The 27,874-nt window shown below is 39.1% G+C and overlaps 1 protein-coding gene across 1 annotated transcript in view; it reads left to right on the plus strand.

The window, feature by feature from the left end:
• ABCC9 (ATP binding cassette subfamily C member 9) overlaps window positions 1–27,874 on the plus strand; it is a 153,974-nt gene that overhangs the window by 118,141 nt on the left and 7,959 nt on the right. Inside the window, exons 32-39 of the mRNA XM_027129448.1 lie at window positions 7,082–7,184; window positions 17,672–17,773; window positions 18,356–18,476; window positions 19,737–19,867; window positions 20,617–20,695; window positions 22,592–22,700; window positions 24,288–24,391; window positions 26,624–26,757. Of these exons, the coding sequence (XP_026985249.1) occupies window positions 7,082–7,184; window positions 17,672–17,773; window positions 18,356–18,476; window positions 19,737–19,867; window positions 20,617–20,695; window positions 22,592–22,700; window positions 24,288–24,391; window positions 26,624–26,757 (883 nt within the window). The remainder of the gene's footprint in view (window positions 1–7,081; window positions 7,185–17,671; window positions 17,774–18,355; window positions 18,477–19,736; window positions 19,868–20,616; window positions 20,696–22,591; window positions 22,701–24,287; window positions 24,392–26,623; window positions 26,758–27,874) is intronic.

Below are 27,874 nucleotides of genomic sequence, written 5' to 3' on the forward strand. Positions count from 1 at the left end.
CCTCTCACTGTTGTGGCCTCTCCCGTTGCGGAGCACAGGCTCCGGACTTGCAGGCTCAGTGACCATGGCTCCCGGGCCTAGCTGCTCCGCGGCATGTGGGATCTGCTCGGACTGGGGCACGAACCCGTGTCCCCTGCATCGGTAGGCGGACTCTCAACCACTGTGCCACCAGGGAAGCCCTTTTGTAATTTTTTTGATTTGAGTCCTCTCACTGTCTGGCTAAAGGTTTATCAATTGTGTTTACCTTCTCAAAGAACCAGCTTTTAGTTTTATTGATCTTTGTTATTGTTTCCTTCATTTGTTTTTCATTTATTTCTGGTCTGAACTTTATGATTTCTTTCCTTCTGATAACTTTGGGTTTTGTTTGTTCTTCTTTCTTTAATTCCTTTAGGTGTAAGGTTAGATTGTTTATTTGAGATTTTTCTTGTTTCTTAAGGTAGGATTGTATTGCTATAAACTTCCCTCTTAGGACTGCTTTTGCTGCATCCCATAGGTTTTGGGTCATCATGTTTTCATTGTCATTTGTCTCTAGGTATGTTTTGATTTCCTCTTTGATTTCTTCAGTGATCTCTTGGTCATTTAGTAGCACATTGTTTAACCTCCTTGTGTTTTTTATGTTTTTTTTCTCTGTAATTTTTTTCTAATCTCATAGCGTTGTGGTTGGAAAAGATGCTTGATATGTTTTCAATTTTCTTAAATTTACCAAGGCTTAATTTATGATCTACCCTGGAGAATGTTCCATGTGCACTTGAGAACGAAGTGTAGTGTAATCTGCTGTTTTCAGATGGAATGTCCTGTAAATATCAGTTAAATCTATCTGGTCTGTTGTGTCATTTAAAGCTTGTATTTCCTGATTAGTTTTCTGTTTGGATGATCTGTCCATTGGTGTAAATGAGGTGTTAAAGTCCCCCACTATTATTGTGTTACTCTCGATTTCCTCTTTTATAGCAGTTAGCATTTGCCTTACGTATTGAGGTGCTCCTCTGTTAGGTGCATATATATTTACAATTGTTATATCTTCTTCTTGGATTGATCCCTTGATCATTATGTAGTGTCCTTTCTTGTCTCTTGTAACATTCTTTATTTTAAAGTTAATTTTATCTGATATGATTATTGCTATTCCAGCTTTCTTTTGATTTCCATTTGCATGGAATATCTTTTTCCATCCCCTCACTTTCAGTCTGTATGTGTCCCTAAGTTTGAAGTGGGTCTCTTGTAGACAACATATAGATTGGTCTTGTTTTTGTATCCATTCAGTGAGCCTGTGTCTTTTGGTTGGAACATTTAATCCATTCACATTTAAGGTAATTATCGATATGTATGCTCCTAGTACCATTTCCTTAATCGTTTTGTGTTTGTTTTTGTAGGTCCTTTTCTTCTCTTGTGTTTCCCACTTAGAGAAGTTCCTTTAGTATTTGTGGTAGAGCTGGTTTGGTGGTGCTGAATTCTCTTAGCTTTTGCTTGTCTGTAAAGCTTTCGATTTCTCTGTTGAATCTGAATGAGATCCTTGCCAGAAAGAGTAATCTTGGTTGTAGGTACTTTCCTTTCATCACTTTAAATATATTGTGCCACTCCCTTCTGGTTTGTAGAGTTCCTGCAGAAAAATCAGCTGTTAACCTTATGGGAGTTCCCTTGTATGTTGTCATTTTTCCTTTGTTGCTTTTAATAATTTTTCTTTGTCTTTAATTTTTGTCACTTTGATTACTGTGTGTCTCAGCGTGTTTCTCCTTGGGTTTATCCTGCCTGGGACTCTCTGTGCTTCCTGAGCTTGAGTGGCTATTTCCTTTCCCATGTTAGGGGAGTTTTCGACTATAATCTCTTCAAATATTTTCCTGGGTCCTTTCTCTCTCTCTTCTCCTTCTGGGACCTGTATAATGCAAATGTTGGTGCATTTAATGTTGTCCCAGAGGTCTCTTAGGCTGTCTTTATTTCTTTTCATTGTTTGCTCCACAGCAGTGAATTCCACCAGTCTGTCACTTATCCGTTCTTCTGCCTCAGTTATTCTGCTATTGATTCCTTCTAGTGTATTTTTCATTTCAGTTATTGTATTGTTCATCTCTGTTTGTTTGTTCTTTAATTCTTCTAGGTGTTTGTTAAACATTTCTTGCATCTTCTCGATCTTCGCCTCCATTCTTTTCCGAGGTCCTGGATCACCTTCACTATCATTATTCTGAATTCTTTTTCTGGAAGGTTGCCTATCTCCACTTCATTTAGTTGTTTTTCTGGGGTTTTATCTTGTTCCTTCATCTGGTACGTAGCCCTCTGCCTTTTCATCTTGTCTATCTTTCTGTGAATGTGGTTTTTGTTCCACAGGCTGCAGGATTGTAGTTCTTCTTGCTTCTACTGTCTGCCCTCTGGTGGATGAGACTATCTGAGAGGCTTGTGCAAGCTTCCTGATGGAAGAGACTGGTGGTGCGTAGAGCTGGGTGTTGCTCTGGTGGGCAGAGCTCAGTAAAACTTTAATCTGTTTGTCTGCTGATGGGTGGGGCTGAGTTCCGCCCCTGTTCATTGTTTGGCCTGAGGCAACCCAGCAATGGAGGCTACAGGCTCTTTGGTGGGGCTAATGGCGGACTCCGGGAGGGCTCATGCCAAGGAGTACTTCCCAGATCTTCTGCTGCCATTGTCCTTGTCCGCATGGTGAGCCACAGCCACCCCCTGCCTCTGCAGGAGACCCTCCAACACTAACTGGTAGGTCTGGTTCAGTCTTCTATGGGGTCACTGCTCCTTCCCCTGGGTCCTGATGCACACCCTACTTTGTGTGTGCCCTCCAAGATTGGAGTCGCTGTTTCCCCCTGTCCTGTCAAAGTCCTGCAATCAAATCCTGCTAGCCTTCAAAGTCTGATTCTCTGGGAATTCTTCCTCCCGCTGGACCCCCAAGTTGGGAGGCCTGATGTGGGTCTCAGAACCTTCACTCCAGTGGGTGGACTTCTGTGGTATAAGTGTTCTCCAGTTTGTGAGTCACCCACCCAGCGGTTACGGCACTTGATTTTATTGTGATTGCGCCCCTCCTACCGTCTCATTGCGGCTTCTCCTTTGTCTTTGGATATGAGGTATCTCTTTCAGTGAGTTCCAGTGTCTTCCTGTAGATGATTGTTCAGCAGTTAGTGGTGATCTGTATTGATTTCAATTAGAGATTTTTCTAACCTAAGAAATATTTGTATTACACATATGTATATATATATATACATATAACTGAGTCAAAAAGTAGAATATAAAGATACAGCCATCATCTGCAACATGCATCACAGAATTTCTACATAAATCTACCTAGGTTTCATTGTGAAGCATTTATACTTTCCACAGTGGTGTGTTTTCCCATCAGAGTGTGCAGTGCCTCTTGTTGGAGATGGCAAAACCATTTATTGACTTTGAATGTAGGTATTAAGATAAGATTTATGTTCTAATAGTAGCCAGCAATGCCCAGTGGTACTCATAAGTACACCATATTAAAAATTACATTTTTCACCAAACAAGTCCTTTCAAGTTAATTTATTTGAGTTTTGAACACATGCTAGCTGCTACTCTTGCTGCGGATATAGAAAGACTCCAAAGACATGGCCTTTTGTTTCTAACCGAGATAAATACCACAGAGAAAATGGATGGGATAACATGGCAGGTGGGGGATAATCAGTGACTGGATTCAGGCAAGCTGGTAGGTGGAAGAGTTGATGGGTTCAACTGAAAACAGCCTCTATTTTCTTGGTGAAGAACAAGGTCAGGTCATTTTCCGAGAGTGCTGAGGACTGGAATCACATAAAGCATTTTGAAGGAAATGATGATTTAGCATAAAAGAGAAACTTGATCAAAAGTCAACGTTTAAGGCTTCCCTGGTGGCGCAGTGGTTGAGAGTCCGCCTGCCGATGCAGGGGACACGGGTTCGTGCCCCGGTCTGGGAAGATCCCACATGCCGTGGAGCGGCTCTGCCCGTGAGCCATGGCCGCTGAGGCTGCGCGTCCGGAGCCTGTGCTCCGCAACGGGAGAGGCCACAACAGTGAGAGGCCTGCGTACCGCAAAAAAAGAAAAAAAAAAAGTCAACGTTTAGTTTTTTCACTTACCTTCTTCACCAGACACATGAGCAGAATTTGGCTTGACTATTTCTACTTTTACATCAGGAAGATTCTAGAGAGCTGTAAGAAAGACAAACTATTACATGACATCTAAGACGTGAATGATGATCGGAAGACACAAAAGACAACCCAACTTTTATGTAGCAGTACATGCATCAGACTCATCCAGATTTAGATCTTCCACGGTTCATTTTTAAAGTAAATATAACGTACCACCAATATCAGCACTTTTAAACGAAAGGAAGTTTTACAATGTGGGGATAGTTTTGCTACCATGAAAAAAATTCTAGAATCTTTACATTTGGTAACTTGTGGTTAAGAATCAAACACATTCTTTTCCATCTATTTCTTCCTTTCTTTCAGGCTAGTAAGAGTCCCCAGAGTCCTCAACGCTTTGGAAAGTTCATATTTACTGATTAGGCTGCTTTCCTCCCCTGCGTTCAGGGTTCGTGGTGTACTCACAGGCAGTCGTGAACTCCCTCAAGTAGTTTACCACCAAAGGATCACAGTTAAATTAGACTGAGATTTCAGTGACCTTTCCTGCTTTTTTTTTTGTGGTCTGACAGAATAAAGGTCTAAGAATGTTCGAAAGATGAGCTGGATGTGGATGAAAAGATACAGACTGAGTGTGTCAAAGTTTCCATTAGGAAAACAGAAGGGTTCTTGCCAAATAGAAACACACAGAAAGAATGTTCGCTGCATTTCCACCCCTCCCCTTTCACTGCTGCTTCAGATTGTTGCCAACTCCATTTACAAACTCTTTAAGAGTATATCTGCAACAATATCCCCAAACTAAAGGAAGAGTAAGGAGAGCCCCAGACAAAGCACTTTGTCACAGTGAAGTGTTTGATGTTCATCTCAAGTGGAGTCCACAGGCTTTGGTCCAAACGCCCCCCACCCCCACCCCCAATCTCTCCATCACCACAGCCCTCTAGGGAGAAGGCCCTGTCTCCTCCAGCCCCTGAACATGTTGAGTTTTCTCACTTCTGTTCCTTTGCTCATGTTGTTTCTGATACTTCCAGTGCTTTGTCCCCCCTTGTTCACCTGAAAAATTCAGCCCATTTCTTAAAACCTCACTCAGACCATCTTCCTAGTCCTTTGTGAAACTTACTTAATCCATCTTTCCCCACCCTCCACCCCGTTCCCTACCATTCTGATCAGTCCAGATCATCACCTTCCTTTATGTTCACGTAGCATTTTGCGCATAGGGCCGTTAGGATTGGCTTCTGTGTTGTGCCTTCCTTACTTGTTCCTACCGTGCTTCCTTCCTTCACTAAACAATGGGCTCCTCTAGGGCAGAGGTCGTGTCTTATTCGGACATATATATTCTAATGTCTCACCTAGTGCTCGCGCTTGATGAATGTTTCTGAATGAGTGGGTGACACCTAACAGTGCAAATACAGAATCAGCTCTATCTGTTTACAGTTGAAATCCACTATCTCCGTAAATCCTGTAACCCTATGAGTCATCCTACCTTAATTATTCACTCTGTCCATCTCTAAAAGGGTTATCACCAGGGTAGTCCTCTTTCTCCGTCTGCTCAGTCCCGCCCCAGTGCATTGCTATTCAGCACAGGTCCTCCTGTGCATGGCATTTGGGTCAAGGCTACATAACTCAAAGTGAGGTCATTATTTGGCTCTGATGGCTGTATCCTTTGATTAGTGTAGCTCAGATGTTGCTGTCTGACTCAATTATCTGATTTTTCTGGTTTGGCATATTGGAATGATCAGATTGATTGGATAAGCATCAAGTATCTGCTTTATATTGGCCTGTATGGATGGCTTCACGGGCCAAGTGAATACCCCACCCTGGACTTCTTCATTTTTGACATAGTGATTGCTTATTATAAACTTGTGAAAATTGATTTGAAGATCTGGGGGGACTTGGAGCAGTCTCTTATCAAATAGGAATTACCACCGGGCTGTCAGATGAAATTTGGCTGCTTCTTGCAAACATAATACATAGAAGGAGGTCTGTGTAAGATAAGCCATGAATACAGAAAATTGAACAAACCTTTGGCATTTCCTCCAGCCTTCAAACTAGTTATTTTGGTTATCTGATCCAGCTTTCCATTGTTTCTGTTACTGAGGGAAAATGATTGAAAAATAAAAAGAGGCTATTTTTGCGACGTAGAAAAGATTTATCACCATGTAACATGAGTTTCTTGGAGAAGTAGCTCACGCGTTCGAATGGATGAGGTTTTTATTAGAAGTTTCCTTTATAACACAGGTTACACAGAATTTGGTCTGATTATGTTAATTCCCTAGAATGAACTTAATTTGGCCAAGAATCAGTATCTAAACTGTATGTGTCATGGACCCTTGTAAGTACCACACACCGAGAGTTTCTTTCATGTAATGACCATTCTTACAAATAGTTTGAAACTTTGAGATTATATGATATCTTGCTTCACAAGGACATCTGTCATTTGCAAGGACCCCCATCCTCCACTTCTTGCCACTTCATTTTCCTTCTTTGAGTCCCAGAAACACTGAGCAAAAAGAAAAAATTTAAAGTATATATTTGCCTGTTACAAATGCATATTTTCCTGTCTTCCCTGAGTCTCTTCTAGTACCTCCCACCCAACTCCAACCATGCCGTGTGGAAAAGTAAAACACATGCAATAAAAAGCAGGTGGAGTATGTTGCATATCTGTACAACTTCTTCTGGTTTTTGTAGGGCACTTGCGACATAGACCATGCCTTGTTTTCATGGCTGCCATCATTATGTGGAAATTTATGAAACAATCTTTAATAGGACTTTGTCATTGGAAAGATTCCTTTCCATAGCAGGGGTTGAGAAAGGAAGGAAACACTGCACCACACCATCTCTCAGTAAGGGTGCAGGAGAGCAGTAGCAGCTGGCCTTTATTTGCAAGTAGGAGTCCATTTACTAGTCATTCCATCCCATCAGTTTGTCACCGTGTTGAGTAAATAGTGTAGTAGGAAGTGTGACTGTTTTTTATTATTTCTCCTGTTGTGTAGCTAACATCATAATATTTTTGTTTTCTGCAGGCATGAAACCAGATTTAAGCAGCGAATGCTGGAACTGACAGACACAAACAACATTGCCTACTTATTCCTCTCAGCTGCCAACAGATGGCTAGAGGTCAGAACGGTATGTTCATTGCATGATTTTGAAATGGAAACCACACAGAAAAGAGGCCTGATGCAAAGAGGAAGACAGTTGTAAAAATTAGGCTTCCACTGAGATTCAGCACTCGCTTTGCATTTTCTGAACTTTAAAATAGCTCAGGATTGTTTATGTTACGGGTGAAATTTGTCATAATGTTTTTAGCTAATGGCAAGACAAATAGCCCCCAATGCAAAAATTCATTTTGTGTTCATTAGTCGCTAGATTATATAAGTTAATGGAATAGCAAATATTTGTATAACTTCAGTTTTTTTTTCAAAAGAGCACATCTGACAAGTGAACAGATGTACTCATTTACTCCACTGAGCTGGACCGACCTGGAAGAGGTGGCGACTTTCTCTCTTTTAAGTCCGTGGAAGATCATGTTAGCCCAAAATGTAAAAAATTGTGATTAATCATCTGTTGCCTTCTTCTTCCCTCTATAAAGTAGAAGAATGAGCACAAGCTTTGACATCGTACAGACTTAGTCTAGCAAGTTAATGAATTTATCCAAGTCCCAGTTTGTCATTTGTAAGATAGGCATAAGAATGTTACCTCATGGGGGTGTTAGGATTAAAAATAATAATATAAATCCCCTAGCTCACTGATTGACAAGTGCACTCAACAAATGTCTTTTGAATGGTTGGATGGATGGATGAAAAAATGAATTGAAACAGTACCTGCCCTGGTAAGTGGTTAGAAAGCCAACCAGTTGGGGTATGAATGAAGTAGGAGACAGGTGAGACCCAAGTCCCACAGGGAAGAGGATGTTGTTTGCAGACTGGTCTGCATAATCTGCAGTATGAATAAGACACTTTGGTAGTAATGATGAGTTGACCGTCATCTTTTTTAAAAAAATAATTATCTATCAGTTTGTGAAAAGGAAAAGGAGGTTTACTCATGAGGTTGTAAGAACCTCACTTCTGCTGATTAATCACCCCTACTACCATATGCACGCTTTCTTTCAAAACTCAATGGACCAGAGAGGGCAGATGGTAATGGGAATTTGATAAAGTCGAAATGAAGGAGCCCAAATTAAAATCTGAGTTGTTGACGGATGGATACAGATTGGTAGGGAATCTTGGATCCCCCTGTGAGCTGTAGCTGCCATGATTTCTCATGGTTTACAGAGATTCTCTACTACTATATTAGTTATTGTGTAGAAATTATCCAGCAACATAACACAATTATATTTCACAAATTTTAGGTAGGAAATTTCTTATGGGTTGCTGTGGGGATTGGGAGGGGGCAGGGCAGATTCTCCTGAATAATCTGTAACTAGCATAAAGGCAGCTGAAGTGTTTAGGACTTAGAACCAAAATATTATTCCTAGATCTTACCCAGACCCTAATTCCTTGCTTTAAGCTTCTGTTTGTTTGTTTAAATCTGTTTTCTCCAAGGAAAAGAAATCATATCTGATAACAGAACTAATGATGAAATAGCTTCATCAAAGAATGTCCTAAAATCACAGGGAGAAAATATCAGTAGTTACCTTTGTGTTTGATTTTCCTGAAGTTGAAGATCAAGTATGTTTTTTAGGGGCAAGTGTGTTTGCTTTGGACTTGAGGTGAGTGTCTGACCTGACTCCTGCTTCTACTCTTTAGCACTTCCTACTGTCAGGTTAATGGACAAATGCTTAACAAGAATCTTCAAGCAAACCATATGTTCTGCTCTCATAGCCAGAAGACAAGATATTAGAGCCTTCAGACTGCCAAGAAAGGGAAGGTCAGGAAAAATTCAGAGAGGAGCAGCAGCCAGATTCAGAATGGGTTAGTTTAGCTTGACTCACACTCCGCTACTTAAACACGCCCCCCCATTAAAGGCAGCTGGACCTACTTGAATATAAAAGAATTCTAGTTCTACCTGCAGAAGTCTAACAAAAAATACTGATATGTGAAAAAGGAAGGGCGGGGTCTGCCATTCATTCTGTTACCTTATAACACATTTGTCTTTGTGTCTTTTCTTTGTTTTCTGTGTATTATACTCTTTCCACGATTTGCTGTATAGCCTTACCAGATCTCTCCCTTAAAAACCAACACAAAAACATTAAAGGATCCTTTGCTTCTATTTCTGATTAGTAAATATAAAATTTGGTAAGAAACTTGCTGATTTACTGCAACATTCCAGGCGTATCTGCTGATAGAAGTCAAGGTCCAAAGTCCTTTGTGGATGGTTTGTCTCTTTCATCTATTGAATTTATGCATCGGTAAGTTTATGTGGGTGTACACACAACACACACACACACACACACACACACACACACACATGCTTCTAGACAATCCCAGAGATCCAGCTTAAAACAGATTTATTCTCTTTCTGTTCTTTGGGTATACCGAAAGTTTTTATTAGAATCAGAGTATTTAGAATATTAGAATATTTATTTGAATATAAATGCTATAATCCAAGAACATATGCCACAGTAGGGGTGTTGAATGAATAAAGTAAAATAAAATGAATAAAAATGATGAATAAAGAATTTTAAAAGTGAGTAAACTCCAATAAGGAAATAACCTTTCTCCCAATCATATACATGTAAATGACCTCATTACTACTGTGCTTCTGTGGATGTGTCTGCATCACTGGAGATACAATTTCCATTTGAAAGAAATGGATCTTGTGTCAAAAATAGGAGAAATATGAACATTGAGAAACAGGACCTTGGAGACTGGGGTGTGAAATGTTCTCCGAACCCCACAGCTGGACATACTCTGCCTCGTAAGTCATTTACAAAAAATAAGTAATGAAAATTTCTATTTGGCCCAATGACTCTGTCTGCATGGACCTTATCTACAGTATCAACACAGCCCCCTCCATTCCCTATTCTCTGATATCTTACTCAGCAAATTAACAAAAATATCTGCTGTAGCAACTATTCTTGGAGCTCTCATAGCAGAAGCACAGTTAAACCGTACCAGGAGGGGGGCAGCATTGGGCATAACTCAGAAGACGCCAGCAGAGTTCCTGATGCGGATCTGGGGATTTCACCAATTCTAATTCATGGACTCATGACCCAAGTGGAGAGAAAGAGGAGAAAACTTATCATAGTTTTCTGTGGCTGTTTTTCTCTTCCCTTTCTCTTCATTCTCAATTTTAGCTTTCCAGAACAATGCCACTGAATTCTGTGGACAGTCTCCAGGAGAAGGAAGGGAAACTACAGTGAAAGCACCATTTTTAAATTCAGGAAAATCCCTGAGCCCCATCCATTTTTTTCTTATTATCTATTAAAATATATATATGTACATATATACGTATATATATGTATATATTTACATACGGCTCTTCTTTCTTTTCCTGGTCATGTTAGGTAAGTGTTAAGACAATTACAAGTTATTCCCTTTCTCTGGCTGAACAGTGTTCCCTATGGAAGATGTAGCCCTGCCCACCATGTTCATTTCATAGTTATTCTGAATTGGGAAAAAAATAAAGTTCACAACACACTCCAATTAAAAAGGACAAGAATCTAAAAGAATAAAATAGTTTGGCTGGTAGAAAGTAGCCAGACTGTGGCCACCCAGGTTACTTTGGCAGTGGAGGGCAGTGTTTCTCCTCTGGGTGCCAAGTGAAGTGGGCCACAGTCATGTGCAGTGTGTCACGACAGCCTAACCTTTGAATGCTGCTTACGTTCTTTTGTTCAGCACAGGGTTTTCTCTTCATCCCTCTGAACTAAACAATTCCAGTTCTTTGGCATCGGTGTTTCCATTTGCGAAAATTGTGTAACTCTATCTAAAGGGTGTCTTTCCAAGGCTTTGTCTTGCTGTGTATGGTGAAAGGATAAAAGAAAAATCACATCAAGAAGCCAAAAAAAAGTCTTTAGAATCAACAGGCTAAAGTGAAAATAGTCTTCAGGGTGAGCTTGCATGAGAGTCTATTTTGTGAAACAGCACAGAGCTTTTCTGTATGTTCATAACTCCAATATAGACAGGTGTGCGTTGTTCTTGTAACGTGAAGACCCAGGCACTCAGTGGAACCATAGACGTGGACTTCTGAGGGCTATGTGAAGGAGAAAGGTAGTGTTGTTGATAACTATTTACAAGGGTGTCGTATGGAAAATTAACAGTTTTTACTCTAATCCCACATATAGATAGAGAAATTATTGAATCACTAGAAATCTGATAAGAGGCTTCTCTTCTGACATAGGAATCAAAGGCTTCCCTTCTGGAGGGGAGTGTTGAACTCACAAAGTCAATGGAAGTTACAATTTATCACTATACTTATAAAAATGTCCTGCTGTTGGGCCCTCTCTGAGAGTGGTCATTCACGTATGTAGTAGCTTCTGTTTCCTAAGTAGAATCTCTCATTCCATTGTATCGTTTTGACTGAAGGCGTTTTTCATTGAATTGGTTGGGTAGGATGTAGAAAGCCTTAGCAGAAGAATTTGTGCTTCTAGTAATCCCTAAGTGTTTCCTCTCCTGTGTGTGAGTTATTCAGACTATCTGCTTCTCCTTTCTTAACTTACTGCCTTTAAGCCATTTTGTTATTCACATGTTTGCGATGGAAAGGAAAGAAGGTGTGGAAAGGTAGAGTCACTTTATAATTCATTAAACTTGTTGTTTAATGGTAAAGGAAGTGGAAAACTGGAAGCTAACGTAAGCTCTATCAATTTCTCACGTCTGTTACTCTTGTATTTGAAAGGAAGTGATTGGAATTTAGTGGTTTTGCTGTGAGATTTCTTGATAAACGTTATGCGCAAAGGAGCTTCCTCTCTTCTGCAGATTGAGGTAAAATTCTGATCAAACGCTTCCAAAAAGTCTCCAGTTACTTTAAAAAAAAACGTTATTGAGCAGGAGTAGTAATCCTGAAGTGAGCTGAAAAGTATCACATTGATATAACTAGAAGACAGCACAAATAGCACTTTTTTAAAAAAGAAAATGATGAAGAATATTTTTATGATAAATAACTGTTTTAGATGCTAAACTGCAGACATTTTGGCTTTTAAGCTCTTGTATCTATTTGAACTTACTAGACTGTGGAATTGGGAAGTGGGTTCATCTCCTGAAAAACTTGCTCTAAAGGTACTTCCAAAAGTTATGCCTTGGACATATATACACTACCAAATGTAAAATAGATAGCAGTGGGAAGCAGCCGCATGGCACAGGGAGATCAGCTCGGAGCTTTGTGACCACCTAGGGGGGTGGGATAGGGAGGGTGGGAGGGAGATGCAAGAGGGAGGAGATATGGAGATATATGTATAGCTGATTCACTTTGTTATACAGCAGAAACTCGCACACCATTGCAAAGCAATTGTACTCCAATAAAGATGTTACAAAACAAAAGAAAAAATAAGAAAAAAAAATGAGACAAGGCAGGGAAAGCTGTTGGCACACTGCCTGCCATGTGACAAATGACCAATAAATGTTAGTTATTATTTTATTATTAACTAAAAAAAGAGAGAGAGAGGAATAAAGCAGGTGACTTTTATAACTTCTAGCTTTCTCATATTGTATCTTATTTACAGAGAGGAAAAGTGGCCCCAAACGTCTGTCAATATAATATAAATGCAGCAGAACAAGGTGTAACAATTGTTAGGTCATGTACGTTCCAGGGATAGGAATAGGGTTTGGGGAGGCTGCCTGGCACGTTTATGTTGCACAAAGCTCTTCCTCCCACAGAACCTTCTCTTAGCCCTATGCTGTTAAAGCCCTATGAGATTTGTATCATTAAATACATGTTACACAAGTGGCTATTTAAGGTTACACACCAGAAGAGAGAGTAGAGGGTATGTGGAATACTTATTGACCTCTTATGAATAAAAGCTCCTATGAATTAAAAAAAAAAAAGCTATGCCTGTTTGCTGAGGTGTCAAAAATATCTCTTTACATTATCTTTACATATAAATGTTGGCATATTTTATCTACTGGACTAAGAATTAAAATAATGTCTGATGATCATACTGAAAACCTTACAAGTAGTTTTGAAAACATTAGCTCAATGAGAGAGACACGGAAAATATATACTGGCTTTAACTTATCGATCTCTTCCCTCCCTTTTCTCTCTTCATTTGTTTTCACTTCTTTTGCTGGTTTCATTGCCAGGATGAGGCTAACCCACCTATTATCAGAATTACCATTTCAGTTCAATAGAAAATAGTTTAAAGTATTATCTGATTCAGTCTGACATTGAGTTCTATACAATGGTGGAATCCAGGGCCCAATATAGAATATAAAGATCCATAATAAATGAACAGGGAATGAGGTGGGAGGAAGAGAGATTGAGTGGGTAATGTTTTCCATTTCCTTTATAATATTTATATTAGGCCTACGTCTAATTTCCATTTATTGAGACTCTGATTAATCTCTTGTTTCGGTATGTCAGTTGCAGCGTTGTTCTATTCCAGCCCTATTCAGATTGCTCTTTGTAACACAGAACACAGCATTTTATAAGTTTTTCCTGTACAATGGAAATAGCAAAACAATTAATAATTATTGGGAACTGAATGATGAAGTTCTTGACTTAAGAGTGCTTTTCACTTTAGAAAGGCAAAGAACTCCTAACACACGTAGCACAGCTTTCTAAGATAGTCATATCACAGTTCTAAGCAGGGGATAAAAAATCATAAAACTTTGTGCTGGGCTTCCCACCTTGTCAAATATGCATCCTTGTAATATTTGTACATGTTCAACTCTTAAGTCTGGAAAAGGGATTGGTGGAGACTTAAATGGCTCATAGGAGTCCTTTAGAAAAAAACGTCAGAAGCCTGGATTTAGAAGATATTTGGCTCACAGAAGAACTCAGTGAATGTTTTATGAAGGGGGTCAATGTATCCAGTCATGAATTCCATAAGGAATCATTGGGCCTTTACAGTGTACTTAGCATTACTGTATTCCTGTTGCTGGAAAATTTAGACATACTCTTTTTTCACGGACTTAGATTCTAGTGAGAGTAAATGGACTATGAACGTGAGAACAAATAAGCAAATAAGATCATTTCAGATAGCACGAAGTGTGAGGAGGAAAACAAAGCAAGACAATGCGCTAGAGAACAGCTCCAGGGCTGGGGGTGGGATCAGGAAGGGAAGGTCTCTCCAAAGAGGTGTATTTAAGAATTGACTCCTAAATGACGAGCAGTAGCCTGGTGTCTGAGACCTCTGGGAAACATTTCAGGCAGAGTCAGTGGCAGAAACAAAGTATGTTTCCAATGTTACTGACCCAGGTCCTTGGAATCTTTAATTAATAGAAATTGAGGGCTTCCCTGGTGGCGCAGTGGTTGAGAGTCCGCCTGCCAACGCAGGGGACGCGGGTTCGTGCCCCGGTCCGGGAAGATCCCACATGCCACCGAGAGGCTGGGCCCGTGAGCCATGGCCGCTGAGCCTGCGCGTATGGAGCCTGTGCTCCGCAACGGGAGACGCCACAACAGTGAGAGGCCCGCGTACCGCAAAAAAATAAAAAAAAAAGAAATTGATAAGCCAGAGGAGAAATTTAGGCAAGGTTTTTCTGGGACTCGTGCTACAGCACAAGGGAGTGAAAACAAGTAACAGGTGCGCTTGCTCACTTCCCGAGGAAGTGACAAGCCGATTCCTTAAATGGGATGAGGGTGAGGGAGGATCAGTGGGCTGGGGAGAAGGCGTGGCTTACGTGGTCTGCCCACCCACTTGGTGGTGCTGTGCGCAGGGGTCATGCGCAGTATCCTGCTTTTGCTCCCGGCACCTCAGACATGGCAGTTGGTTTGTGGCCTTTTTGTATCTTATTATAATCACCCGAGCTGCGCATGCGTGCGGTTATTTTTAGTCCCTTATAGTTTCTTTGTACTCTCTAGCTTGGGGGATTCATTGGTTCAGGTGCAAGCACTGCAGTAAAGGTCCTAGGTCCCAGGTCCCAGCTTATCTCACCAAGGACAGGAAGACCAACATAGTTGCAGCAGGGTGAAGGAGCAGGAAAGGAATTTCAAATAAGGTCAGAGGAGGCAGGGTCTAGACTCCAGACTTTACATCATATAAGGCTTTGTAATTCATCAGAGTCTGAATTTATTATAAGTGCAATAGGAAGGCATTGATAGTTCTAAACAGGGAAGTTATATATTCTTTTAAAAGAATATATGAATGAATGAATGGATAGATGGATGAATGAATGAGGCTCTTCTTTCCAATGAGGTCAGCTGAGAGGAAGCGGAGAACAGAAATTAGTAAAAACATACCCTGCTCCAAACCCTTAAAGTGTATGTTGCCCACAGAAATTTCTCAGACGCCGACTGGCATATTTCTTTATATCAAGCTGGGAGCATCTCGCTGGAAATATCTCCTGGTGCTAACTTACTTTCTGAAACTTATCACACAAGCGCTTTATGAGTCTTTTTAGAAAAGATAATATGGAAATAACAAATTTATAACATAACATTAAAAGTATTACTTTTCACAAGAGAGTGGGAAGGAAAAATTCATATTGCTGTAAATATTTTGCAAGTATTTTGGGAACACGTTGGCATTCATAAAATATAAAAGAGCAGCCCAGGCTGGTTAGATTCTGCATTCATGTAGTTGTTGCTTCAAATAAAGGGGGAAAAGGAAGAAGTGTCTGATTGGGATGTGACAAGTTGTTAACAAATGGATACATCGGAAGAAGCGATCAAAGGAGTATTTACTACCTCTGTGGAATTTACTCCCTCAAGGGATTAACTCTCATGATTTCTTTCTTTATTTTTTGTAAAGATAACGGGAGTCATTACAGAATTAAATTTTAGTGCCTGTTTTAACCTTTGATGTTTATGATGCACGCAGACTTTTAAGCTTGCTTCAAACCTTTGAAAATCATCCAGGGGGAGAAAAAGACATCCTGTTACATGGAGGGGGGTAAATCTAACTGATATTTAATCTTTTCTATTCCTTTCAAAATCCCTGTAAATTAGGTATCATTTCTATCTTCCGAAGAAGAAACTGAGTCTCAAAGGGGTTTAAATGACTCATCTAAACTTACTAGCTGGTAATTGACAAAAGCATCATTTGAACCCAGATCTCTGATTCCAAGGCTGGGATCATTGATTGCTCCCCAACAGTTTGATCTTTGGTGCTATTTAAGAAGAGGCAAGGGTGTGCACATGCTAGCTGATTTGAGAAACTGCATTCTTATGTGTATATATATATATATATGAAGTTTTATAGTTTTATTTTGTTTTATTTATTTTTGGCTGCATTGGGTCTTAGTTGCTGCGCACTGGCTCTCTTGCGTCGAGTGGGTCTACTTTTCGTTGCGGTGCATGGGCTTCTCAATGTGGTGGCTTCTCCCGTTGCAGAGCACGGGCTCTAGGCACGTGGACTTCAGTAGCTGTGGCACACGAGCTCAGTAGTTGTGGCTCACGGGCTCAGTAGTTGTGGCTCATGGGCTCTAGAGCGCAGGCTCAGCAGCTGTGGCGCATGGGCTTAGTTGCTCAGCAGCATGTGAGATCTTCCCGGACCAGGGCTCAAACCCATGTCCCTGCCTTGGCAGGTGGATTCTCAACCACTGCGCCAGTGGTTGAGAAGGGTTGACCAGTGGCTTCTCAGGGTTGAGAAGCCCTGAGAAACTGCATTCCTGACTTCAGCATGTTAAACACTCTATTACTGTCATTATGGTCTTATCACCTAGTTACTAGTTATTTTTTTGAGGTAGCAGAGGTTATCTTTCTAGAGATGGTCATCACCAGTGAGATGAGACTTGACATAATTCTAGAAAGTGTTCCTGCCTGAACTTCTCTCTGCTTCTGGCATGTGTGACACATCAGCATGACAAGTTTTAAAGATTTCTTTTTCAGAAGATAAGACGTAATAGTGCCTAAGAATGCTGGGAAATGGGGAAGAAAGAGTGTGTTAGAAAATGGACAGATGTCCCTTAGCTCTCCTTTGAGTTTAAGGCTGGCCTTAATGAACTTTTTAAATTTCTCAGAAGAGTTTATCATTGGGTCATAGACAATTCAGATACTCTAAGACATGCCATATTTCTAATTTAGGAAGAAAAATTACACTTATTCCTATTTCCATGAAATCTATAGATTTAATATCCCAGACTCTGAGACCAGATAGTCGACAGTAGTTCAGATACAAATCCCAATAAGCTAACTAGAGGCAAACTTCTGCAAAGGCCTTGACTTAGCATACAAGAGAGCTAATCTCAACCCTGGTATAAGCACACATGAAATTTAAGGTAGAAAGTTAAGTTCAAAAATAATTGCTTGTCTGGCAACACAATGCAGTAGATAAGAAAAAGAAAGAAAGAAAGAAAACCCTGTGTCTGATCCTGGTCGTGCCAGAAATTGCAGCTTAATTTCTGACCAGGTGTTTAATGTCTCTGAAAGCATATCTGCATGAATATAATCAGAGCCTTGTATCGTTTCCCTTCCCGTCCTAATAGTGTGAGTGGTTATACCTTCTGTAACATTCTTCCGAAACGTAACAGGATACACAAGGAGTAGCGTTTATTCTCTTAGTGATCACCTGGGTTGATTGAGATCTTTGGTTTAAGAACTTGGGGAAAATCTTTTAATATTTTTTTCTCACTCCTTTTTAGGATTATCTGGGAGCTTGCATTGTTCTCACTGCATCAATTGCATCCATTAGTGGGTCTTCCAATTCTGGATTGGTGGGCTTAGGTCTTCTGTATGCACTTACGGTACGTATGGATGAAAATCTCTTTTTGCGCAGTGCTGGAGGTACTTTCTGTATGTGGTTATTATCAACTCTTATTCGTGGATGTTAGAGAGGTGTTAGAAATTCATAACAAGATGACAGCCTGCAAATAATAGTAGATTTGGGCCCAAACCCAGCATTTTAGAATGGCATGGATTCATTTCTGATATTGCGAGCCAATTTTTAGAAAGTCCTCAAACCCTCTGGTCAGAGTTCTCCCAAGGCTGTTTGGAATTCTTGTCCTGAGTTGCTCACCACACATTTAGGGACACTGACTTGAATATGACTATAAATGAGGTAAATGGAAACAGAGATACAACTATCCACTGTGCAGGGAAGTCAGGACAGTTCACAGAACAGTGACATTTGAGGACCCTTGAAGAAGAGCAGACACTTTCTTTGCCAACTTTATCCCATGACATCCTCTCTGGTCTCTGATATCCTGCAGCATTTATGAATTGTACCTATATGAACTGTCCAAGTCACCCTACCCCCTAATATCCAGTGCTTACAAAAATTATGACTTCATTTTATATGTGTTCATTGTTTTTGTCACCTGACACAGATAACCAATTATTTGAATTGGGTTGTGAGGAACTTGGCCGATGTGGAGGTCCAGATGGGGGCAGTGAAGAAAGTGAACAGCTTCTTAACTATGGAGTCTGAGAACTATGAAGGCACCATCGGTATTCTGAATATCATTTTATTTCACTTAAATAGTTATTTTTAAAAAAAGATTAGTTGTGTGTCAGGCACACTGTCATTTTTGCTTTTGTTTTCCACTTCAATGGCCAGAGAATCCCCTCTCATCTTGACTTTGCTTGATGAGGTACACCTGAACCTGAAAAAGATGTGATTATTTAGGCCTGAAAAGTCTTGGATACAACAAGAGTCCAAATTGATATTATTTAGTAATACTTAAAGAGAATGATATATATGGACTTTATTAATTACCAACCTAAATTATGAACTATTCTATTCTCTTTCTCCAGACCGTATTAACTTAGATGGCAAGAAACTTGGATTTTAAATTCTAACTGAGATTCTTAGCCTTGCTAGCATAAAACTGGCAGAAAATTCAATACTGAGGACAGACTAATCTTCCTTAAATGTAAATCTCATGCTTCAAATGCATTCTTTTGCCTAAATCCTTCAATAGCTCTCGAGGTCTTCAAGGACAAACTCCAGGTAACTTAGCTCAGTCTGCTAGACCCTTTGTTAGTCAACCCTTACCCACCTACCTACTCTCATTTCTCATCATCCCACCTATACACCTTTTACTCGGGCCATACCAACATGCTATGCTTTCTTTATATCTTTGTTCTTCTCCCTCTATAAATTTGAAACAACTTTCCCTACCTCTTATCCTTTAAGATTCATCTCAGGCACCGTCTCCACTTGAAACCCTCCTGGAACTCTTGGGTTACCACCATCTCTGCTCCCAGAACACCTCGGATTGGCCTCCATCACGTGACTCTCCATGCAGTCCTGTAGGGTCTAACTCACTTGCATGCGTCCCCCGGGCACAATGAGCACCTTGAGGCATGTCTTCCATCTCCATATTCCCAGCATCCTGCACAACACCTTTCACATTTGAAGCATTCAAATATTTGATGACCAACTGAGTGAACAAATGAATCCATTCACAGATGAACCACTATGAATAGAATTGAGTGATGGAATGCTGGGAGATATGATGCCCATTAATGCTCCAAAACAGACACACAAAAGCTATTTTTAAAGTTCTTAATCAAGAGGCTTTTACTCTAAATGAAATATTAATTTAAAAAACTCAGAACTTGGTTCAGTACTACTTTCAATTTAGAAAAAAATCATGTGTGTATGTATAAATGTATATAAGTATGTGTGTGTTTCTTTCTACCTCTCTCTCTCTGTCTCTGTCTCTGTCTCTTTCTCTCTTCCCTTACCCCATCTCCACCCCCCAGATCCTTCTCAAGTTCCAGAACACTGGCCTCAGGAAGGGGAGATCAAGATTCATGATCTGTGTGTCAGATATGAAAATAATCTGAAGCCTGTTCTTAAACACGTCAAGGCTTACATCAAACCTGGGCAAAAGGTATGGAATTCACTGCCATTTGATTTATTTCATACAAACCCTCAGATGGAACCACTCCATTACCACCTGAGCTCTTTAGACATCCCAGCCAACCACAGCCTCACTGGGGTCCCTTTATATTCCCTACACTTTATAGGTCAGATCATTTGCACAAAAGAGAAGAGGGATAGAGTGGATCCAGATAAAATACACATTCTCTAAGTTGTATTGCCATTCATTCGTCTCCCATGAAGATCAAGAATGTGAACAATAGGCATGTTTTTCAAAATTTCTAGCTTTTGGCTCATGACCATTCCAGATATCCCCTTGAGAACCTTTGTGTTTGTACTAGCTCTAGTCCCAAAATGATTTATTTTAGTTATTGTAAAAAAGAGCAAGTGTGCAGAAAAATGGACTCATTTTACATTTTGTTATAAAATCATCACTTCTAAGATAAAGTGGAACCCTTGTTTGCTAGGTCAACAGCATACTAAATGCAAACATGAAGCCACAAAGGTAAAACAACACACCCACATAGAAATCAAAAGAGTTAGAGTGGAATCATTGAAGATTTGTTGAAGACCCCATGTTTTTAGCTTAATAATGATAATTCCTAAGGGAGATCTGAGAAGAAAATGATTACTTTAATGTAACTGTTTACATAGAGTTGCAGTTTCATCATGGTGTCTTACCTAAGGTAAAAATACTTCTGCCTATTTTCTATCTTTTGTCTGAGTCCTCTTCTCTCTGAGTGACAGTTGATTTCTTAGGTGGGCATATGTGGTCGCACTGGCAGTGGAAAGTCATCGTTATCTCTGGCTTTCTTCAGAATGGTTGATATATTTGATGGTGAGTTACTAACTAAACTTTTTCATTAGCTGTGTGATGCTCTTCCTTAAAAAAAACAAAATGCAACATCGACTTACCTAATCCTGCAGAAGTAAAAAGTAAATATTTATAAGTACTGTGTGTCCTGAAACCCATGATTTGAGACAGGTATCCCAGATAAGCAGTCTAGGAGTAAAGAAAAAACATAGAATTGGGGAAATAAAATTATTAGGCCTAAACTCAGCTCTAGATATTATTATTAGACCATTCTATTCAATTGGTAAAATGAAAACAAGGCCATCCATTTTGAATAGCAACAGATAGAGGTGGCATTTCAGGAGGAAGGAAGAGAGGAAAAGACTGTCTCGCTTCCTGCAAACTAAATATATATATATATATATATATATATATATATATATCTTTCCATCAAAGGAATAAAAAGAAGATAAGTAATCTGCATTTTAATTTTCGTGCATGACTCTTACCATCATCTTCTTAATAACATGGTTTAATGATGTTGAGCATTTTGTTAGGGGGCAACCATTGCTGTAAAGTGCCAAGCACACGTTGACAATATACAAAAATAATTATTCATCCACAAAATTATTAATAATATTGAACATGGAAGTCATCTAATCTTTGCTTTAGAAAAAATATGTCATTATTTAGTCTGTCAAGTGGCCTATAGATAGGCCCACACATATGCCATCTTGAATGAAAGGAGATCCATCAGCTCAGGAAGTACTTAACTATTATTATCTGTAATGATTGTGATAATGGCGATAGTACCTCACATTTTTATCGCCTTTGACAGTTTATATTATTTAATTTAATCTACACAACAGCTCTGTGAGATAAAGAGGTCAGTTTATGAACAACAGAGTTGAACTGTGGTCATTGCAGGTTCTTTGGGGTTTAGATTCAGTGACGGGGTAAGTATCTGCCTCTAGGTGAGCAGCTTGCTCTTTCCATGGCTGGTAATAAGACACAGATACTTTAAGGATTTTCTGTGGGATTTGCATTATAAGCCAATTACATGATCCAAAGACAATTGATTGAAACTTTTCATTAAAAACCTGTGGTTATGATGAAACATATTAGATTAGCCATATTCTCATGAGTCCAGAAACATCATTTCAGGCCCCATGAGGACTATGATGACTGTTTTTAATACCATTATAGGTGACTGAGATTTTAATAGATAATATATTATTCTTGAAAGAAAGTTTAAGCTAACATCTTGCCCGCTTTTGGGTCTAAATCCAGCTGGAAAAGGGACTCCAGTTGCCATTCTTCTCTGGGCATTCTCATCTCATAGAGCAATATTGTCTTTGCACAAAGCGATATGATAAAATAAATCTATCGGGGAAAGGCAAGGACATCAAGATTGTGCAAGTCTATGTACAGTGTGGAAAAATTCACCAAAATGTGATACCTATGTCATAGAATTTACTTTCTTACTTGTAATGCACTGTACTGTTCAATCAATAAACGAGGGAATAAGACAGACAAAAATGCCCATCTTCAACGATCTTGTATTCTAGTTGGGGGAGAGAGACAATAAAAAAGATCAGTAAATGTATATAGAATGTCCTGTGAAGGAAAATAAAGCCAAGAATAGGATAAAGGAATATTGGAAGGAAGAGGACCACTGAGGGAAAAAAGTACTTTTAGTTTGTATGAACCACATAAACTGCATAAAAAGTGGAAATCCCTTTAGGAGAAAATACATAAGAGCAGATATCACCGAAATGTATATTTTTCGTAGAGACATATCATGATGTTTTTAATACTTAAATGGAAAGCTTCCTCTTCTGAATTTCAGTTCTGAACTAGGAAAGTACTTCCAATCTGTAAACAGATATTACTTTACTCGTGATTTGACTACATGCCGCCATTTTTGTTTTTCTTTAACAGGAAAGATTGTCATTGATGGGATAGACATTTCAAAACTGCCGCTGCACACACTGCGTTCTAGACTTTCAATCATTCTGCAGGATCCAATACTATTCAGCGGTTCTATTCGGTAGGTGACGTATTCATTCATCAGAAACCCATGTGCCTCAGGACTTACCCTTTGGCTCACAGGAGGGTTTTACTCAGAATTGCTTTTCAGGTAGGTGTGAAAGTTTGTCACCAAGATGATGAGGTCAAATGTTCCGTCCCACAGTTTGGATTGGGGCACCTAGAGTGGCTAAGTCAACCTATAGAAGCCCATCCTTTGTGCCGCCAGAAGTTCATCTCTTCTATCCGACCCTACAAACGTCACTTTTTCCTCTGTACTTGGGGACAGTGATTCCTGGCAGACATTTCTGAGGTGTCCACCCTACAGACACCCTGCCTATCTCTGTGTGTCTGGTCTGGCCTCAGCAGATATTGAGTTTGGTTAATACCTTGAGTCCCTCCCATCACCCACAACTTCTCCTTCTGCCGAAATTGCTCTGAAGAAGCTGCTACAGCCTTCTCCATGCCTGGTTTGTGGTTTCTCATGAAAAAAAAAAAAGAATGGAGGTACTACTCTTTGCTAGGTCCTTTAAATATTGATATATCATCTCATCAAGTCCTCAGAGCACTGCTCTAGTGTTCATATTATTGTCCCCATTTTACAGATGAGGATTTTGAACCTCAGAGAAGCTGTAGCTTGGCCAAGTTCATATACTTAGTAAGTGGTAGCACTGCCATTCCAAATAAAGTTTGTCCAACTCCAAGGTCCACTGTGTCATCATCCACCAGATCATGGCTCTCATTCCATCCACCCTCTGTTCTCTCTTGCTCCCCTCCTCTATCTACTTAACTGCAAAGTATTTGCCACCTTTTACTAAATATTCCTTGTCTTGAAGAGAAGATGTATGTAAGATTGCTCCATATTCAATTGTAAAATTACTTTAATTAAAAGTTCTGGGCGTATCAGATTATTTAGCAATATTATAGTAAATCTATATCTCTGATTATATTTATTATGAATATTGTTATTGTGGTTGGTGCAGCATAGCTCATCTGAAATAGCATTGCACGTTCCCATATAGATTTATGTATTTAATGTCAGTTCTGTAGGAATACTTTGCTAGACACTCTTCAAGTTATATTATACATAATATGAAAGTAGATGTATCCAATTTAATGAATTGTATCAAATCTTATCATGGATTTAAACTTACTAATGATATCATCGAAAACCATTGCCCATAACATTCAGGTCATTCATTCACCCATCAAGCATGAATTGAATGCCTGTTCTATCCTAAGCACTGTTGTAGATCCTGGGCATACAGCAGTAACCAAAACAAATAGGATTTACATTTTAAGGAAAGAACAGCAGTAAGCAAATGTACATTAAAAATCATTTTTAGGGGCTTCCCTGGTGGCGCAGTGGTTGAGGGTCCGCCTGCCAATGCGGGGGACACGGGTTCGTGCCCCGGTCTGGGAGGATCCCACGTGCCGCGGAGCGGCTGGGCCCGTGAGCCATGGCCGCTGAGCCTGCGCATCCGGAGCCTGTGCTCCGCAACGGGAGAGGCCACAACAGTGAGAAGCCCACGTACAGCTTAAAAAAAAAAAAAAAAAAAAAATCATTTTTAAAATTTATTCACTAATTAACTGATTTTTTTTCCTACAGATTTAATTTAGATCCGGAATGCAAATGCACGGATGACAGACTTTGGGAAGCTCTAGAAATTGCTCAATTGAAGAATATGGTCAAATCCCTACCAGGAGGTCTAGGTATATTTTCTAAATGATACATTTATTTTTTACATATGCAGTGAATTCTACATATCTACATTTTTTGCTGGAATCACATAATTCTAGTGTTAAATCTCCTTATATTTAAAATAATCTCCTAAAGGTCATTAGGACAACTTCAAAATCTAGTGTTTTTGCAGGGGGTGCAAGAGGATGAAACCTTATAACCTTCTGTTCTAGGCGAGCAGGCCAAAATATTCCAATTAATACATTTATCTCTTTAGTCTTTCCACCATTGATGGATATAGATCAGTTTAATTAGAATGTTTCCTTGTGGTCATTCTGCTCACATGATTTACATGAATGCTTAACCCTCAGTAGGTAGATAAGAGGACTGAAAAGGCTGTTAGGTCCAAAGAGTACTTGGTACCATTTAGAAGCAGGTATTTTCTCCACAGTAGCAGCCATTTTCCTTGCTGCCAGGAGGGCATATTCCTTTTACTTACATAACATAATTTTTTGGAAGACATTATTTTCTATTACCTAGCTGCAGGATCAGTTTGGGTACTTGTGTAAGATATGAAACATGTACTCAAACGATCCCTGAGTTAAATTCAGTCCCAGATGTAGTGTAATTTCTGGCAAATAACCGATGATAAAAACAAAAGAGCAATGTGAATAACGAAAGAACAACATGATTAATGAAACAAGAGAGAGTTCATGATATAGTCTTTATTCATAAAAGCGAACATCTGTAGTTTTGGACTTCTGTTTCCTTAAAACCCGAACACATTTAAGAAAGCGTCGGAAAGGTAATGGTTGGTTGGTATTCTAAATTTAGTACATAATGTGTAGTTGCCAAATTGATTGTGTTGTTTGGCATCTAGTTTGTTTTTTTTTTTAATTAACCCACAAAATAAAATGATGTTTATGTGTTAGTTTATTTGGGAAAGGAGACTCAAAAACAATACCTTTTATGATGATAATTTAGTCCCAAAGAAAAGGCATCCCACAAACGAAATTGGGGCAGCGTGTCTTTAAGGATAGTTTTACTGACTTTGCCTGTGTCACCGTGGAAGTAATTGCAGAGGTCTGGGTGAACTTTCCCATGATAATTTTTGATGTCTGCTCTGGAAAGCCCAGCAAATGTACTTGAAAAGTCTACTTGCGATAATGCTTACAGACCTTTTTTCCTTGGTATTTAGAGACTCTGCCCTCCCCCCGTTAATAATTGGAAAGGCAGACAATTACATCTTTATAGTTCTCTTCACTAACATGAGACCTGCATGTACCTGTTTTGAATCATGGGCATAGTGTTTGGGGGTCTGGTACAGTGTAAGCAACAGGGAATTGCATTTACACTATGTAACTGAATACTGTTTATGCTCATTGTCTTAATAAAGATTACATCAGTGGTTTGATAATGATCTGGTTCATGCCAACTCTAGTGAAGAACATTCATCATGCCCCGCTTCCTTTTTATTTATTATATACATTAAAATTTGCATAGCCTTCAAGCGTGAGAAATTATAAGAATTTGATGCAGTGAGGCAATAATCAATAGAAATTTCCTCTCAGAGCCCTACTAAAAAGTGTTTGAATCCTAATAATATAGATTATTTTGGAAATAGAACTTAAGCTAAACTCACAGTAGTACTTTATAAAATGTGGTTGAAACCAAAAAAAAAAAAAAAAAAAACGAAACTATAATGAGGACATAACTCATTTATCCATGCAATAAAGTTTCATTCAGCTACTATGTCAGATACCAAGTGGTAAGTACTGGGGATACATTGATAAACAAAAACAAACCCAGTCCTTACCCACTAGGAGCTTAAAGTCCAGGGGGATGATATAATGGAAGGAGAACAGGTATTGGAGTTGAGAATATTCTGTTTCTTATCAAGCTCTACTACCAGTTAACTAGGTGATCTTGGGCAAGCCACATCATCTCCCTGGGCCTTGGATAATTATATTAAATAATTAAATAATCTCCAAGGTCTTCCAGTCTTTAAAATGTTTAACAGTATTTTATATCCTACTATAAGGAGGGAATTTACCACCTGTTTTCAAACACAGGGTGACCCAGGATCATCTTAATTTTCCCCAGTTAAAGTTCCTCTTTGCTTTTCCAATGTGAAATCCTTGCACCAGTACAAAGTGATATGCAGCATGTTCTTGTAGGACATAATGTGTTTTCCACTGCTTTGCCCAAGGAAAATGTTCGTATCATTTCTTTAATGAAGTCCTTGCTTCTTTTTTTTGATTTAGATGCAGTTGTCACTGAAGGTGGGGAGAATTTTAGCGTTGGACAGAGACAGCTGTTCTGCCTTGCCAGGGCCTTTGTCCGCAAGAGCAGTATTCTCATCATGGACGAAGCGACAGCTTCCATCGACATGGCCACAGTGAGTGCATTATCTAAGCTTCTTTAAATTGATGAGATGAAGAAATGCATGTGAAAATTACAATTTATTTTTCCTGATTGGATTCTGAATGCTCAGTACTATTGTTTTGAGTATCTTCTCAGCCACCTCCTTGATCAACCAATGATACAGCACAACAGAATTTCAGTAACGGAGACTTGACTCTTCTTTTAAAGGACCTCCTATTGCCAATAAACATCATATAAATTTGTCATCACTTTTTTTTCTAGTTTTATTTTATTTTACTTTATTTTTCTCCATTCTACCTCTTTTTAATTGAATAATAGTTGATTTACAGTGTGTGTTAGTTTCAAGTGTACATTAAAGTGACTCAGTTATACATACACATATATGTATTTTTTTCAGTACCATCACTTTTTGATAAATCCTCAAAACAGTAAAATTCCAGGGCTCAGTTGATGAGAGTACTGTTCTGTATTCAAGTATTCAAGTGTTGTGTCATGGAAGTTCTAAGATGAAGTGTGCAAATCTCTATTTAATAGAATCTATTGATAATCGAAACCAATCATTTTCTAATGCAATTTGAAGATGGAGTCATTATAATTAATGTTGGCTAGAATTAATAATGGCCTTCTCAATGTATTCATGGTAACGAGGCAGAAACTTTGCCTTTTGCAAGAAATCATTTAAAAGTGTCAAATAGGGGGAGGGATAAATTAGGAGTTTGGGATTAACATATACACACTACTGTATATAAAATAGATAATCAACAAGGACCTACTGTAGAGCACAGGAAACTATTCAATATTCTGTAATAACCTATATGGGAAAAGAATCTGAAAAAGAATGGATATATGTATATGTATAACTGAATCACTTAGCTGTACACCTGAAACTAACACAACATTATAAATCAACTATACTCCAATATAAAAGAAAAAGTAAATTTAAAAAAAGTGTCAAATATGTCCAAGAAGGATCTGTCTGGAAGGCTGTGATTGAGTGGGGAAAATATCACATTGAACTGCTATCAATTAATGTTGTTCTTATAAAAGTTAACTTGATATTAAAAGTTTGGTATCAGAAAGGACAAAAATAAAAATCTTATTTCTTTTCTTACTGTACACTTTAGATTGAA

The sequence above is a fragment of the Aethalodelphis obliquidens genome, unplaced genomic scaffold, assembly GCF_003676395.1.
Source record: "Aethalodelphis obliquidens isolate GAN/ISIS:26980383/991018 unplaced genomic scaffold, ASM367639v1 scaffold36, whole genome shotgun sequence".
NCBI classification, from domain to species: Eukaryota; Metazoa; Chordata; class Mammalia; order Artiodactyla; family Delphinidae; genus Aethalodelphis; species Aethalodelphis obliquidens.